Source organism: Narcine bancroftii, chromosome 2 (genome assembly GCF_036971445.1).
Source record: "Narcine bancroftii isolate sNarBan1 chromosome 2, sNarBan1.hap1, whole genome shotgun sequence".
NCBI lineage: Eukaryota > Metazoa > Chordata > Chondrichthyes > Torpediniformes > Narcinidae > Narcine > Narcine bancroftii.
The window spans coordinates 196,772,920-196,789,416 of NC_091470.1; the positions used below are offsets into that span (position 1 = coordinate 196,772,920).

General features: G+C 41.0%; 1 protein-coding gene across 2 annotated transcripts in view; it reads right to left on the bottom strand.

The window, feature by feature from the left end:
• LOC138754919 (active breakpoint cluster region-related protein-like) overlaps positions 1-16,497 on the bottom strand; it is a 212,474-nt gene that overhangs the window by 43,544 nt on the left and 152,433 nt on the right. For both annotated transcript variants that reach the window (XM_069919933.1, XM_069919934.1), the window contains exons 10-12: positions 5,734-5,908; positions 5,062-5,172; positions 3,188-3,263 (exon numbers count right to left, since the gene is read on the bottom strand). In XM_069919933.1, coding sequence (XP_069776034.1) covers positions 3,188-3,263; positions 5,062-5,172; positions 5,734-5,908 — 362 coding nt within the window. The remainder of the gene's footprint in view (positions 1-3,187; positions 3,264-5,061; positions 5,173-5,733; positions 5,909-16,497) is intronic.

Here is a 16,497-nt window from a genome sequence, read left to right on the forward strand (position 1 = left end):
GTGTGGTCTGACTCAGGGTTACAGAGACCCAGAAATGTGTACGGTGATCCTGGTGTGGTCTGACTCAGGGATACAGAGACCGAGAACTGTGTACAATGATCCTCGTGTGGTCTGATCCAGGAATACAGAAACTGGGAACTATGTACGGTGATCCTGGTGTGGTCTGACCCAGGATACAGAGAGAGAGAACTGTGTACGGTGATCCTGGTGTGTTCTGACCCAGGGATACAGAGATGGGCACTGTGTATGGTAGGTGATCCTGATGTGGTCTGATCCAGGGATACAGAGAACTGGAACTGTGTACTGTGATCCTGGTGTGGTCTGACCCTGGGATACAGAGACCGGGAACTGTGTACGGTGATCCTGGTGTGGTCTGGCCCAGGGATCCAGACACCGTGAACTGTGTACGGTGATTCTGGTGTGGTCTGACCCAGGAATACATAGACCAAGTACTGTGTACGGAGATCCTGCTGTGGTCAGACCCAGGGATACAGAGTCCGGGAACTGTGTACGGTGATCCTCGCGTGGTCTGATCCAGGGATACAGAGACTGGGAACTGTGTACAGTGATCCTGGTGTGGTCTGACCCAGGGATACAGAGACCCGGAACTGTGTACGGTGATCCTGGTGTGCTCTGACTCATGGATACAGAGACTAGGTACTGTGTATGGTGATCCTGCTGTGGTCTGACCCAGGGATACAGAGACCGGGCACTATGTACGGTGATCCCGGTGTGGTTTGACTTAGGGATACAGAGACCGGGAACTGTGTACGGTGATCCTGGTGCAGTCTGTCCCAGGGATACATAGATCGTGATCTGTGTACTGTGATCTTGATGTAGTCTGACCCAGGGTTACAGAGACTGGTAACTGTGTAATGTGGGTGATCCTGGTGTGGTCTGACCAAAGGATACGGAGACTGCGAACTGCGTCCGGTGATCCAGGTGAGGTCTGACCCAGTGATACAGAGATGGGTATTGTGTATGGTAGGTGATCCTGGTGTGGTCTGATCCAGGGATACAGTGAACGGGATCTGTGTATGGTGATCCTGGTGTGGTCTGACCCAGTGATACAGAGACCGTGATCTGTGTACGGTGATCCTGGAGTGGTCTGACTCAGGGATACGGTGACCGGGAACTGTGTACAGTGATCCTGATGTGGTCTGACCCAGTGATACAGAGACTGTGATCTGTATACGGTGATTCTGGTGTCGTCTGACCCAAGGATGCAGAGACTGGGAACTGTGTATCGTGGGTGTGGCCTGACCAAGGGATACGGAGACTGCCAACTGCAGCTGGTGATCCAGATGAGGACGGACCCAGTGATACAGAGATGGGTACTGTGTATGGCAGGTGATACTGGTGTGGTCTGATCCAGGGATCCAGAGAACTGGAACTGTGTACAGTGATCCTGGTGTGGTCTGACCGAGGGATACAGAGACCGTGGTCTGTGTATGGTGATCCTGGTGTGGTCTGAGTCAGGGATACAGAGACTGGGAACTGTGTCCGGTGATCCTGGTGTGGTCTGTCCCAGTGATACAGAGACTGGTAACTGTCTACGGTGATCCTGGTGGGGTCTGACCCAGTGATACAGAGACCGTGATCTGTGTACGGTGATCCTGGTGTGGTCTGACCCAGGGATGCAGGGACCGGGAACTGTGTACGGTGATCCTGGTGTGGTCTGACCCAGGGATACAGAGACCCGGAACTGTGTACGGTGATCCTGGTGTGGTCTGAGTCAGGGATACAGAGACCGGGAACTGTATCCGGTGATCCTGGTGTGGTCTGACCCAAGGATACGGAGACCGGGAACTGTACGGTGATCCTGGTGTGATCTGACCCAGGAATTCGGAAACCGTGAACTGTGTACGGTGATTCTGTTGTGGTTTGACCCAGGGATACAGAGACCAGGTACTGTGCATGGTGATCCTGCTAGGTCTGACGCAGAGATACAGAGAGCAGGAACTGTGCACGATGATCCTCCTGTGGTCTGACCAAGTGATACAGAGGCTGGGAACATTGTACGGTATACCTGATATGTCAGACCCAGGGATACAGAGACCGGGCACTGTGTACGGTGATCCCGGTGTGGTCTGATCCAGGGATACAAAGACCCAGAACTGTGTACGGTGATCCTTGGTGTGGTCTGACCCAGGGATACAGAGTCTGGGAACTTTGTACGGTATAACTGATGTGGTCAGACCCAGGGATACAGAGACCAGGTACTCTGTATGGTGATCCTGGTGTGGTCTGACCCAGGGATACAGAGACCAGGAACTGTACGGTGATCCTGGTGTGATCTGACCCAGGAATACAGAGACCGTGAACTGTGTACGGTGATTCTGTTGTGGTCTGACGCAGGGATACAGAGACCAGGTACTGTGCATGGTGATCCTGCTGTGGTCTGATCAAGTGATACAGAGGCTGGGAACATTGTACGGTATACCTGATGTGTCAGACCCAGGGATACAGAGACCGGGCACTGTGTACGGTGATCCCGGTGTGGTCTGATCCAGGGATACAGAGACCCGGAACTGTGTACGGTGATCCTTGGTGTGGTCTGACCCAGGGATACAGAGACCAGGTACTCTGTATGGTGATCCTGGTGTGGTCTGACCCAGGGATACAGAGAACGGGCACTGTGTACGGTGATCCCGGTGTGGTCTGAAAGAGATACAGAGACCGGGAACTGTGTGCGGTGATCATGTTGCGGTCTGTCCCAGGGATACATAGATCGTGATCTGTGTACTGTGATCTTGATGTTGTCTGACCCAGGGTTACAGAGACTGGTAACTGTGTATCGTGGGTGATCTGGTGTGGTCTGTTGAAGGGATACAGAGATTGGGAACTGCGTACGGTGATCCTGGTGTGGTCTGGCGCAGGGATACAGAGACTGGGAACTGTGTGTGCTCATCCTGGTTTGGTCTGACTCATGGATACAGACACCGGGAACTGTGTACAGTGATCCTGCTGCGTTCTCACCCAGAGATACAGAGATAGGAACTGTGTATGGTGATCCTGGTGTGGTCTGACCTAGGGATATGAAGACCGCGAAGTGTTGACATAATTCCTGCAAGTATGATGTCTGTGTTTGGGAGATGAACGGGCTTGGGGAGGTGTGAACAAGAGAGTGGGAAGAAGAACTGAGGGGTGGGGGAAGGTGGCTGTATCAAGCTGGAGACTCACTCACCATTCCTCTTCAGCTGCTCAATGGTGTCCTTCCAATCATGGAGCTCGTAGTCGGAGGACAGGAGGAAAATGTAAGTCTGCAGAGAGGACAGACACAAGCAAATCGTTGTCAACACACCAGCATCCTAACATGAGGCCAGAGACAGGGTTTGAGGCAGAGCGTAGAAGGTAAGGGGCTCAATGGGTCAAAAGGCACTTTTGATTCCAAGGGGAATGGATGGTGCTGTTGGAGCTGCTTTAATGGTGGTCCTGCTGCTGGTGTGGACCCGGGAGAGCAGGGAGCAGAGACGAAGCTTTCCCCCGTAGGGTCCAATCGTCCCTGTCGCAACGTCGATGGCACTTCAACAAGCTTTAAACAGCCTGTTAAAGGAGCTAAGGGTGTCTTCATTTAAAATCCTGTAACCACGGGAGGTCTGAGCCTGAGGGCGGCAGGCACAGGGTGGGGAGGGAGCAACAGAGCACAGCAGGGCACCAGGATGCTGACCAGGGGCGGCGGAGCAGCAAGGCGCTCAACGGCCAAGGGGCCCAGACATGGGCTGCTCGTGGGGCCGGAGCCGGGACTCGGTGGGGGCAAGAAGGAATCCCGGGGCGCTGGAGGCTGCCTGATCAGGTTGGAGGTCCAGAGCTCGAGCCTGGGCTGCTGATGGATCTGCATGGCTGCAGAGGCCACTGAAGCTCTGGAGGCCTATTCACTAATCACAACTGTTTGTCTGCCTGACGGTAGATGGAAGGAATGTTGAGTAATATTACATGATAAAATGCAGTGACAAAAGGCTGTCTATTTTCTCCTTATGAAAAGGAGGAATACTGTTAAAAGATTTAGGGATGGAGAGATGGCCTGCTGAATTGTGTTCTTGTATTTCACTTGAGTAAATAACATAATTTACGTAATAAATATCATGTTTTTATCAAAAATATGGAGCCCCCAGTTCCCTTATTATTAACATTGAGATTTTATTTTTTTTTACATTCCCCCAACTCTTTTTTCCTTTGATATATTTTGTGGGTGGGGACGAAGGGAAGGAGGGATGGGTTTTTTTATTCCACACATTTAAATGTTTTTCTCTTGTTGCTTCATGGAATGTGGATTTAAAATTCTTAAATAAAATATTCAACATTTTTTAAAAAGCAGTCATTCCGCCATCTCTCTTGGATAAGAAGGACAGGTTCCAAAAACGTCCATGCAAGAGAGAGAAAATCGCTCATATGAAGAAACATTGTTCTGAGAAAAAAAAACACTCGACCAAAAGCGATGGGCGAGTTTTAAAGGGGCCTTGCGACTTCTGGTTTAGAGTAACAATTTACAGAATTTGGGTGCCCCCACACGGACTCTGTAATTGCTTTTGAACAGCAGTAAAAACTTGGAGTTTTGACACAAAAACTTTCTGAGGAGCTTTAAAATCATCTCTTCAGAATCCATGGTTACATTTGCACATAATAGGGGCTAAGTTAGAGTTAAGTAAGAAGTTTTATCTGCTGATTTCGTTCATAACAGTGTCTTTTTTGAACTGAAGGACTGGATCCTGCTGGTGTAGGTTGACACCAAGTTTAGTGAATGTCAAGACCTCTATCATCTTGCACATAAGATCAATTTCAAGATGCACCAAACCCTTTTTCCTTGCTGCAGTCACACAGGCTTTGCCTACTGTCGACACTGGAGGATCTGCTGGGTTCCTCCAGCATTTCTGTCACCTTTCGCTGGCCCCCCTTCCCCTCTGGGACCAGAGGGGGTCAGACTCACCTTCACTTAAGTTCCACCCCCCCCTCCCCAATCCCACCACCACCTTCCAACCCTCCACCCTCCTGAGGGTCAGGGCCCGTGGGCACCACCCGTCCGCCAGTCCTGCTGTGCCCGCTGGCCTTGGGCACTCCTACCTTGCCGCTCCTGCTCTGCAAGCCCAGGGGAATCGCTGGCGAATTTACCAGGATCCATGTCTCCGTCTCCACAAGCTTCTTCCTCAAACGCTCGGTTCCCTTGTTGTGGTTCTGCGAGAGGAACGTGGCCCATTATATGTCTCCCATTGGTTCCCCACCCCCACCACCGCAGTCTTCTCCCATTTCCCAATCCCTCTGTCCTCCCACCTATCACCCTCATTGTTCCTTCTCCTCAATCCTTCCTCTCCCTTCTTCTTCCTCACTCTCATCCCTTCTCCCTCTCTCTGATCTTTCTCTCCCTATCCTTTTCGATCTGATCTCCCCCTCCTTTTTCTCTCTCTGATCCCCCTCTTCCTCCCATCCCCTCCTTCCTTTCTCCAATCCCACCATCTCTCCATCTACCTCCTCTCTCTGATCCCCCTCTCTCCAATCCCCCTCTCCTTCTCCCAAACCCTCCTCCCTTTCTCTGAGTCCCATCCCTCCCTCCTTCTCTCCAATCCCTCTCTTCCTCCCCATCCCTTCTCCCTCTCTCCGATCCCCCACTCCCTCCCCATTCATTCTCTCTCTGATCCCTCAGCCCCATTCCGTCCTTCCCTTCTCCTCCCACTCTCGCTCATTTGCCACATCCCTGACCCCCCCCCCCCCCGCCTCGCTTGCCCTCTGCTGCCCCACCTGCTCCAGCTGCATTTCGATCTTCGTCTGGATCAGCTTTGCTCGAGCGACCTCTATGTCTTTCTGGGCCACAGCCTGGAGTGTGCTGGGGGCCATGAGCTGGATCTCGCTGGGGGTCTGAAGAGTGGCATCCTCCAGCGGGAGGTACCAGTCGCATTTGAAGGTGGCCTGACGTCTGGAGGTTGAAGATCAAGGTCATGGTCATTGAGGGAACGGCAGTTACATGGGTATGGGCATCCACTGAGGTTCAGTAAGGTATAAACCATGGGTTAAGGGTGAAAGGGGAAAGGTTTAGTGGGAATATTCAGGGGAACTTCTTAGTATCTTAGAACTACAGCACAGAAACCAACCCTTCTAGTCGGTGCCAAACCATTTTTCTGCCTAGTATCACTGACCTGGCCCTCCCATCATTGGACCTGTCCAAATTCTCCTTAAACATTAAAATTGAGGAGGAGGAGTCACGTGATGGAGTAGTGGCCGGTCATTGAACTCCAGCCCTCTCCGGAAAAGTTAAAAAAAAATACACAAAACACAAGGGTACAAGAATAAAAATTAAAACAAAGTAAAAGTAAAGGTGGGAAGAAAATGGCAGCGAAGAGAGAAAATTCAAAAGCAACGGGAAGAAGAGAAGAAGAAAGAACGTCGGAAGAAGAAGGTGAAGGACTTACCTGTCCGAGGAGGCCTGCCGCGGAGAGAGAAGCCCGCTCCCTAAGGCCAGTGGAAGTCCCGAGCTCGGGACTACAAAAATGGCTCGCGGAGCCGAGTAAAAGTGCGCAGTCGCGCATGCACGATGCGCATAAAGAAGAACACACTGACGGGAGGGGGGAACAGCTGAGGAGTCGATCTCCACAGCTGAGGATGACAGCTGCAACACAGCAACAGGAAGAGAACACAGAAAACAACGAGAACAAGAAAGAAGAGAGCAAAAAGAAAAGAAGGAAACAACAGATGGCCAACCCAGAGGAAGAAGAAGAAGAAGAACATAGAGAAATGGAAGAAGAAGGGAAAGGCAAGACAATGGATATTTTTTTTTAAAGAATATATGGAATCAGTAAAAGAATGGCAATTACAAGAATTTAATGAAATAAAAAGAAGAATTAAAAGTGCAGAAGAAAAAATTAATAAAATAGTCATGTCAGATATAGGAAAAAGAGTGGACAATGTGGAAGAACGAGAAATAATCGTAGAAATGGAAGTAGAGGACTTAAAAGAGAAATTAGAAGAATCTAATAAAAAAGTTAAAGAGGCACAAGAGCTGTTAGCTCAGAAGATAGATACAATGGAAAACTATAATAGAAGAAATAATATAAAGATAGTCGGCCTTAAGGAAGATGAAGAAGGCAAGAATATGAGAGAATTTATAAAAGATTGGATCCCCAGGGTCCTAGGAAGACCAGAATTACATGAAGAAATGGAAATAGAAAGGGCACATAGAACATTAGCCCCGAAACCACAGCCGCAGCAAAAACCAAGATCCATTTTAGTAAAATTCTTAAGATATACAACAGAGAAAATATATTGGAGAAAGCAATGAAGAAAATAAGAGAAGACAAAAAGCCACTGGAATATAAAGGTCAAAAAAATTTTTTCTATCCAGACGTAAGTTTTGAACTCCTGAAGAAGAGAAAGGAGTTTAATACAGCAAAAACGATCCTATGGAAAAAAGGATATAAATTTATGTTAAAGTACCCAGCGGTACTTAAAATAGTTATTCCAGGGCAGCAAAACAGACTATTCTTGGATCCGGAGGAAGCACGAAAATTTGCAGAACAACTACAAAACAGGCAGAGAGATGAAGACATGTAACGTGAGTAAAAATGACCACGAACTATATGTATGTGTATATATGGGTATATATATCTATATATATAGATATATATATAGATATATATATAGATATATATATAGATATATATATATATCTATATATATATAGATATATATAGATATATAGATGTGTGTACATGAGTGTATCCATATTTAGAGGAAAATATATAGAGTATAGATAAGAATTAATAAGGGAATGAAAGGGAACAGAGGAAGTAAGGAGGGAATTAAAAGAGTGACCTTTGTTAAATATGAAAATTGAAATCTTTTCCGGGGGTGCTGGGTGGGGAGGAGATACGGTCACTGCAAAATCAGTTGATGCTTGCGAGTGAATTCGCAAATCCAAATGGAGAGGAGAGATGTGGTTGCCCAACAAGGGATAAAGGGCAACTCAGGAGGGAGAGGGGAGAATGGGGTTAAAGAAATTTTAGATAGGAGAATAAGGGAAATGTTTGATGTTTTAGAAATGTTGTCTTATAAAGTGTTCAAAACAAGAAAGCAGAAATGGATAAGAAGGAAAGGTGATGATGAGGAAACGGAAAGGGAAGATAAACAAAGTATGAAATGGCTACGTTGAACTATATGACTTTAAATATTAACGGAATACATAACCAAATCAAAAGGAAGAAACTGCTAAATTTACTGAAAACAGAAAAAATTGATATAGCATTCGTGCAAGAAACACATTTAACTGAAATGGAGCATAAGAAATTAAAGAGAGATTGGGTAGGACATGTAACAGCAGCGTCATATAATTCAAAAGCTAGAGGAGTAGCTCTATTAATCAGTAAAAATGTACCAATTAAAATAGAAAAGGAAATAATACATCCAGCAGGGAGATATGTAATGATAAAATGTCAGATATATTCGGAGTTTTGGAATTTACTCAATGTATATTCACCTAACGAAGAAGATCAAAAGTTTATGCAAGATATCTATTTGAAGATAGCAGATACGCAAGGGAACATATTAATAGGAGGGGATTTCAACCTTAATTTGGATTCAAATATGGATAAAACTGGGAAAAAAATTAACAGAAAGAACAAAGTAACCAAATTTATAATTAAATCAATGCAAGAAATGCAACTTTTGGATATATGGAGGAAACAACACCCAAAGGAAAAGGAATATTCATATTATTCGGGTAGGCATAAAACATACTCAAGAATAGACCTATTGGGGGAGGAGTCACGTGATGGAGTAGTGGCCGGACGGTGAACTCCAGCCCTCTCCAGAAAAGTCGGGAAAAACAAGAGAAAATACAAAGGCACAGAAATACGTTAAAGAAAAGTGAGTATAAAGGTGGAAAGAAGATGGAGACAAAAGGAGAAAAATCAAAATCAACGGAAAGAAGAGAGGAAGAGAAGACAACGGAGGAAAAAGGTGAAGGCCTTACCTGTCCGAAGAGGCCCGCTGTGGAGAGAAGACCCCACTACCTCAGGTCGGTAGAAAGAGAACTACAACAATGGCTCACAGAGCCGAGTAAAAGTGCGCAACCGCGCATACAAAAAAACACACCGACGGGAGGGGGGACCAGCTGGGGAGTCGATCTCCACAGCCGGCAACGACAGCTGCAGAACACCTGCAGCAAAAAGAGACCACAGAAGACAATAGAAACAAGAAAGAAGAGGAGGAAAGGGCAGTAAAGAAACAACAGATGGTCAACCTAGAGGAAGAAGAAGAAGAAGAGGAAGAGTACAGGGAAATAGAAGAAGAAAAGATAGGCAAGGTAAAGGAGGTACTTGCTCTTGTTAGAGGATACATGGAGTCATTTAAAGAATGGCAAACACAGGAATTCAATGATTTAAGAAGAAGAATAAACAACACAGAAAAGAAAATAAATAAAATGGATATGACCTTACCAGAAATGGGGAAAAAAATGGACAAGATGGAAGAACGGGCAATAGCAGCAGAAATGGAGGTAGAAGACTTAAAAAAGAAATTGGAGGAATCTAATAAAAAAACTAAAGAGACACAAGAATTACTAGCCCAAAAAATAGATATAATGGAAAATTATAACAGAAGAAATAACATAAAGATAGTGGGCCTTAAGGAAGATGTAGAAGACAAGAATATGAGGGAGTTTATAAAAGAATGGATCCCTAAGGCCCTAGGATGTCCAAAACTACAGCAAGAAATGGAAATAGAAAGGGCACATAGAGCATTGGCCCCTAAACCACAACCACAACAAAAACCAAGATCTATTGTAGTAAAATTCCTAAGATATACTACAAGAGAAAAGGTACTGGAGAAGACAATGGAAAAAGTAAGAGAGGGCAACAAACCACTGGAGTATAAAGGGCAAAAAATCTTCATTTATCCAGATATAAGCTTTGAACTCCTAAAGAAGAGAAAAGAGTTCAATGCAGCAAAAGCGATTTTATGGAAGAAAGGATATAAATTTACACTGAAGCATCCTGCGGTATTGAAAATATTTATTCCAGGACAACAAAACAGACTATTCTCGGATCCAGAAGAAGCACGAAAATTTGCAGAACAATTACAAAAATAGACTGAGGGATGAAGACGGGTAATGAGAGCAAAAATTATCACGATTGATATGTATGTGGGTAAAGACAAAAATAGACTGAGGGATGAAGACGGGTAAGGAGGGTAAAAATGACCACGATTGATATGTATGCGGGTAAAGAGGTATAAGAGTGAATAGAGACAATGGGCATATGTGAAAGTATCTGTAATTAGAGGAAAACATAGAAAGTATAGACAAGAATTAATAAGGGAAGGTAATGGAATAGAGAGAATAAGGAGGGAACTAAAAGAGTGACCTTTGTGACATATAAAAAACGAAATCTTTTCTGGGGGGGGCTGGGTGGGGGGAAAAGAGCGGTCACTGCAAAATCAGTTGACGCTTGCGAGTGGATTCGCAAATCCAAATGGAGAGGGGAGATGTGGTTGTCCGACAAGGGATAAAGGGCAACTCAGGAGGGGAAGGGGAGATTGGGGATAAAGAAGATAGAAATAGGAGAATAAGGAAAATGTTGGATGTTGTAGGAATGTTGTCTGGTAAAGAGTTGAAAATAAGAAAACAGAAATGGAAAAGGAGGAAAGGTAATGATGGAAAAACGGAAAGAGAAGATAAACAAAATATAAAATGGCTACGCTGAACTATATGACTCTAAATATTAATGGAATACATAACCAAATTAAAAGGAAGAAACTACTAAATTTACTGAAAAAGGAAAAAATAGATATAGCATTTGTCCAAGAAACACATTTAACTGAATTGGAGCACAAGAAATTAAAGAGAGATTGGGTAGGACATGTAACAGCAGCATCGTATAATTCAAAAGCAAGAGGAGTGGCTATATTAATTAGCAAAAATGTGCCATTTAAAATAGAAGAGGAAATAATAGATCCAGCAGGGAGATATGTTATGATAAAATGTCAGATATATTCAGAGCTTTGGAATCTACTTAATATATATTCACCTAACGAAGAAGATCAAAAGTTTATGCAAGATATCTTTTTGAAGGTAGCTAATACGCAAGGGAACATACTAATAGGAGGGGATTTCAATCTGAATTTGGATCCAAATATGGATAAAACGGGGAAAAAAATTAACAGGAAGAACAAAGTAACCAAATTTATAATTAAATCAATGCAAGAAATGAAACTTGTGGACATATGGAGGAAACAAAACCCAAAAGAAAAGGAATACTCATACTACTCGACTAGACATAAAACATACTCAAGGATAGACCTATTCCTGTTATCAGCCCACATACAAGGGAGAGTTAGGAAAACGGAATATAAAGCTAGACTATTATCGGACCACTCACCCCTGTTATTGGCAATAGAGCTAGAAGACATCCCTCCAAGAATGTATAGATGGAGATTAAACCCCATGCTACTTAAAAGACAGGATTTTAGAGAATTTATTGAAAAACAATTAAAAATGTACTTTGAAGTAAATACGGAATCAGTGGAAGATAAGTTTATACTATGGGACGCAATGAAAGCATTCATTAGAGGGCAAATAATAAGTTATGCAACCAAGATGAAGAAGGACTATAATCAGGAAACAGAGCAGTTGGAAAGGGAAATAATAAACATAGAAAAAAAATTAGCAATAAAGGAAGATACAACCAAAAGAAGAGAATTGGCGGATAAAAAAATAAAATATGAAACATTACAAACATATAAGGTGGAGAAGAATATAATGAAGACAAAACAGAAATATTATGAACTAGGGGAAAAAACACACAAAATCCTAGCATGGCAGCTTAAGACAGAGCAAACTAAGAAAATGGTATTGGCAACAAGGAAAAAAGACAAACAAATTACATATAATCCAAAAGAAATTAAGGAAAACTTCAGAGAATTCTATGAACAATTATACCGAACCGAAAACGAAGGGAAAGAAGGGAAAATAGATGAATTTTTGACTAAAATTGAACTACCAAAACTACAAATAGAAGAACAAAATAAATTAACAGAACCATTTGGAACAGTAGAAATACAAGAGATAATAAAAAATTTACCAAATAATAAGACACCAGGAGAGGATGGACTCCCAATAGAATTCTACAAAACATTTAAAGACCTAATAATACCGCCCCTCCTGGATGTAATCAACCAGATTGATGAGACACAAAACTTACCAGATTCATGTAAAACAGCAATAATTACAGTGATACTAAAACAAGGGAAAGATCCACTCTCACCAGCGTCATATAGACCAATATCTCTGCTAAACACAGATTATAAGATAATAGCTAAACTATTAGCGAACAGATTAGCAGAACAGGTACCGAAAATGGTAAATTTAGACCAAACTGGATTTATCAAAAAAAGACGCACAACAGACAATATTTGTAAATTTATTAACTTAATTCATGCAGTAGAAGGAAATAAAGCACCGGCAGTAGCAGTTGCTTTAGACGCAGAGAAGGCCTTCGACAGAGTAGAATGGAATTACTTGTTCAAAGTATTGCAAAAATTCAGTTTACCGGAGAAGTATATTAATTGGATTAAAGCATTATATAAGGGACCGTTAGCGAAAGTGACAGTAAATGGACATTATCAAAGCAATTTAACTTAAGCAGGTCAACGCGGCAGGGATGCCCACTATCACCATTATTGTTTGCGCTAGCTATAGAACCACTAGCAGAATCGATAAGAAGAGATAATAATATAAAAGGAATAAAAATAAAAGACAGGGAATATAAAATCAGTCTGTTTGCAGATGATGTGATAGTGTACTTAACAGAACCAGAACTATCAATAAAAGAACTATATAAGAAATTGAAGGAATATGGAGAAGTGTCGGGATACAAGATAAACGTAAATAAAAGTGAAGCAATGCCTATGAATAACGCGGATTTCTCAAAATTTAAGGAGGAATCCCCATTCAGATGGCAAACGCAGGCAATAAGATACCTAGGTGTGCAAATAAACAAAAATCTAGGCCAATTATATAAACTCAATTACAATCCACTAATGAAAAAATTACAGGACGATTTAGAGCATTGGAAAGAGCTACCACTAACACTGATAGGAAGGATAAACTGTATTAAAATGAACATTTTTCCAAGGATACTATACTTATTTCAGGCATTGCCAATACAACTGACAGAAAAATTCTTCAAAGAGTTAAAGAAAATAATAAGGAGATTTTTATGGAGAGGGGGGAAACCGAGGATAGCACTAGACAAATTAACAGAATGGTATAAACAAGGAGGCTTACAATTGCCAAACTTCAAAAATTATTATAGAGCCGCACAATTAAGGTACCTATCAGATTTTTATCAAACAAGGGAAAAACCAGACTGGACGAGACTAGAATTAGATAAAATAGGGGAAAAGATACCTGAACACATATTATATAAATGGGACGAAAAATTGGTACAACATAGAACTTCTCCAGTATTACACCATCTCCTCAATATATGGAAGAAGATTCATGTAGAAAGAAATAAAATAAATTACCAAATACCAAAACTAATATTGACGCAAAATAAGCTACTCCCTTTTACAATAGACAACCTTGCCTTTAGAAAATGGGAAAAAAAAGGGATTAAAAGAATAGAAAATTGTTTTTCAGGAAGTAGATTCTTATCCTTTGAACAAATGAGAGATAAGTACAATATAACGGGAGATACAGCGCTGGCATATTACCAACTGAGATCCTACTTGAAAGATAAATTAGGAAGCAACTTGAGTTTACCAGAGGGAAGTAACCTTGAATATGTGATTACAGATACAATGTTAATCAAAAGATTTATAAAAAATATGTATATTAAACTGCAAGAAAAGGAAAATGAGGAAACAAATGGTAAAACTAAACAAAAATGGGAACAAGATTTAAATATAAAGATAAAAAAGGAAACATGGGAGAAGTTATGCTCTGGAACGATGAGAAATACAATAAATACGAGGCTGCGTATGATACAATATAATTGGTTACACAGACTATACATTACACCGCAAAAGTTAAATAAATGGGACCCAACAGTATCTGATAGATGTTTTCGATGTAAAAAAGAAAGGGGAACAACAATTCATGCAATCTGGACATGTGAGAGAGTAGAAAAATTTTGGGATGATCTCAATCAGATATTAAATAAAATAACAGAAAACAATATACCAAAGAATCCAGAGATCTTTCTCCTAAGTAACATAAAAAATAAAGAATTTGGAATTGACTTGGAGGATGCACAAAAAAGATTTGTTAAGATAGCCCTAGCTGTAGCAAAAAAATGTATTATGTCAACCTGGAAATTGGAAGATAATTTGAAAATACAACAATGGTATATAGAAATGAATAAATGTATTCCATTAGAAAAAATAACATATAGTTTAAGAAATAATATTGAAATATTCGAACAAGTATGGGAGCCTTACATTAAATACAATAGCGAAAACCTACCGGGAACAAACATTACCTAAGTTGATGGAAGGAGAAGAGAAGAAAAGAATGGACTCAGTAGAATTACTGGTGTATTTTTGTTGAATGACAACATTGTCTAACTGAATTAATGCAACCTAGATTGTATAACTAAAATGGATGAGAGGGGGGGGGATGGGGGGGTGGCTTGGGAGGAGGGAGGGGGGAGGGAGAAAAAGTCACTGTAAATGTGTGGAAAAGAAAAAGTGTATATCATGGCTATTGTGATTTATGGTGTGAAAAATAAAAAATTTAAAAAAATAAAAAAAAAGAATAGACCTATTCCTGTTATCAGCTCATATGCAAGACAGAATAAGAAAAACAGAATATAAAGCTAGAATATTATCGGACCATTCACCCCTGATATTGACAATAGAGTTAGAGGACATCCCTCCAAGAATGTATAGATGGAGATTAAACTCCATGCTACTTAAAAGGCAGGATTTTAGAGAATTCATTGAAAGACAAATTAAAATGTACTTTGAAATAAATACAGAATCAGTGAAAGATAAGTTTATACTATGGGATGCAATGAAAGCGTTCTTCAGAGGGCAAATAATAAGTTATGTAACCAAAATGAAGAAGGACTACAATCAGGAAACAGAGCAGTTGGAAAGGGAAATAGTAAATATAGAAAAAGAATTAGCAATGAAGGAAGACACAACTAAAAGAAGAGAATTGGCAGATAAAAAAATAAAATATGAAACACTACAAACATATAAGGTGGAGAAGAACATAATGAAGACAAAACAGAAATATTATGAACTAGGAGAAAAAACGCACAAAATTCTAGCATGGCAGCTTAAGACAGAACAAACTAAGAGAATGGTATTGGCATCAAGGAAAAAAGACAAACAAATCACATATAATCCAATGGAGATTAATGAAAACTTCAGAGAATTCTATGAACAATTATACCAAACGGAAAACGAAGGGAAAGAAGACAAAATAGATGAATTTTTAACTAAAATTGAACTACCAAAATTACAAATAGAGGAACAAAATAAGTTAACAGAACCATTTGAAAAAGTAGAAATACAAGAGATAATAAAAAAACTACCAAATAATAAAACACCAGGAGAGGATGGATTCCCAATATAATTCTATAAAACATTTAAAGATTTATTAATTCCTCCCCTCCTGGAAGTAATCAACCAGATTGACAAAACACAAAGCTTACCAGATTCATGCAAAACAGCAATAATTACAGTAATACCAAAGACAGGGAAGGATCCACTCGCACCAGCGTCATATAGACCAATATCTTTACTTAACACAGATTATAAGATAATAGCTAAACTATTAGCAAACAGATTAGCCAACTATGTACCTAAAATAGTAAATCTAGACCAAACTGGATTTATTAAAAAAAGACGAACAACAGACAATATTTGTAAATTTATTAACTTAATTCATGCAGTTGAAGGGAATAAAGCGCCAACAGTAGCAGATGCTTTAGACGCAGAGAAGGCCTTTGACAGAGTAGAATGGAATTATTTATTCACAGTATTACAAAAATTCAGTTTACCAGAGAAGTATATTAATTGGATTAAAGCATTATATAAGGGGCCATTGGTGAAAGTGACAGTAAATGGATATATATCAAAGCAATTTAACTTAAGCAGATCAACAAGGCAGGGATGCCCACTATTACCCTTATTGTTCGCGTTAGCTATAGAACCACTAGCAGAATTGATAAGAAAAGAAAATAAAAGGGATAAAAATAAAAGATAAGGAATATAAAATCAGTTTATTTGCAGATGACGTTATAGTATAAAAGAATTACATAAGAAATTGAAGGAATATGGAGAAGTGTCGGGTTACAAGATTAACGCAAATGAAAGTGAAGCAATGCCAATGAATAAGGCGGATTTCTCAAAATTTAAGAAAGAATCACCATTCAGATGGCAAATGCAAGCAATAAGATATTTAGGTATACAAATAAATAAAAACCTCGGCCATCTATATAAACTCAATTATTATCCACTAATGAAAAAATTACAGGACGACTTAGAGCATTGGAAAGACTT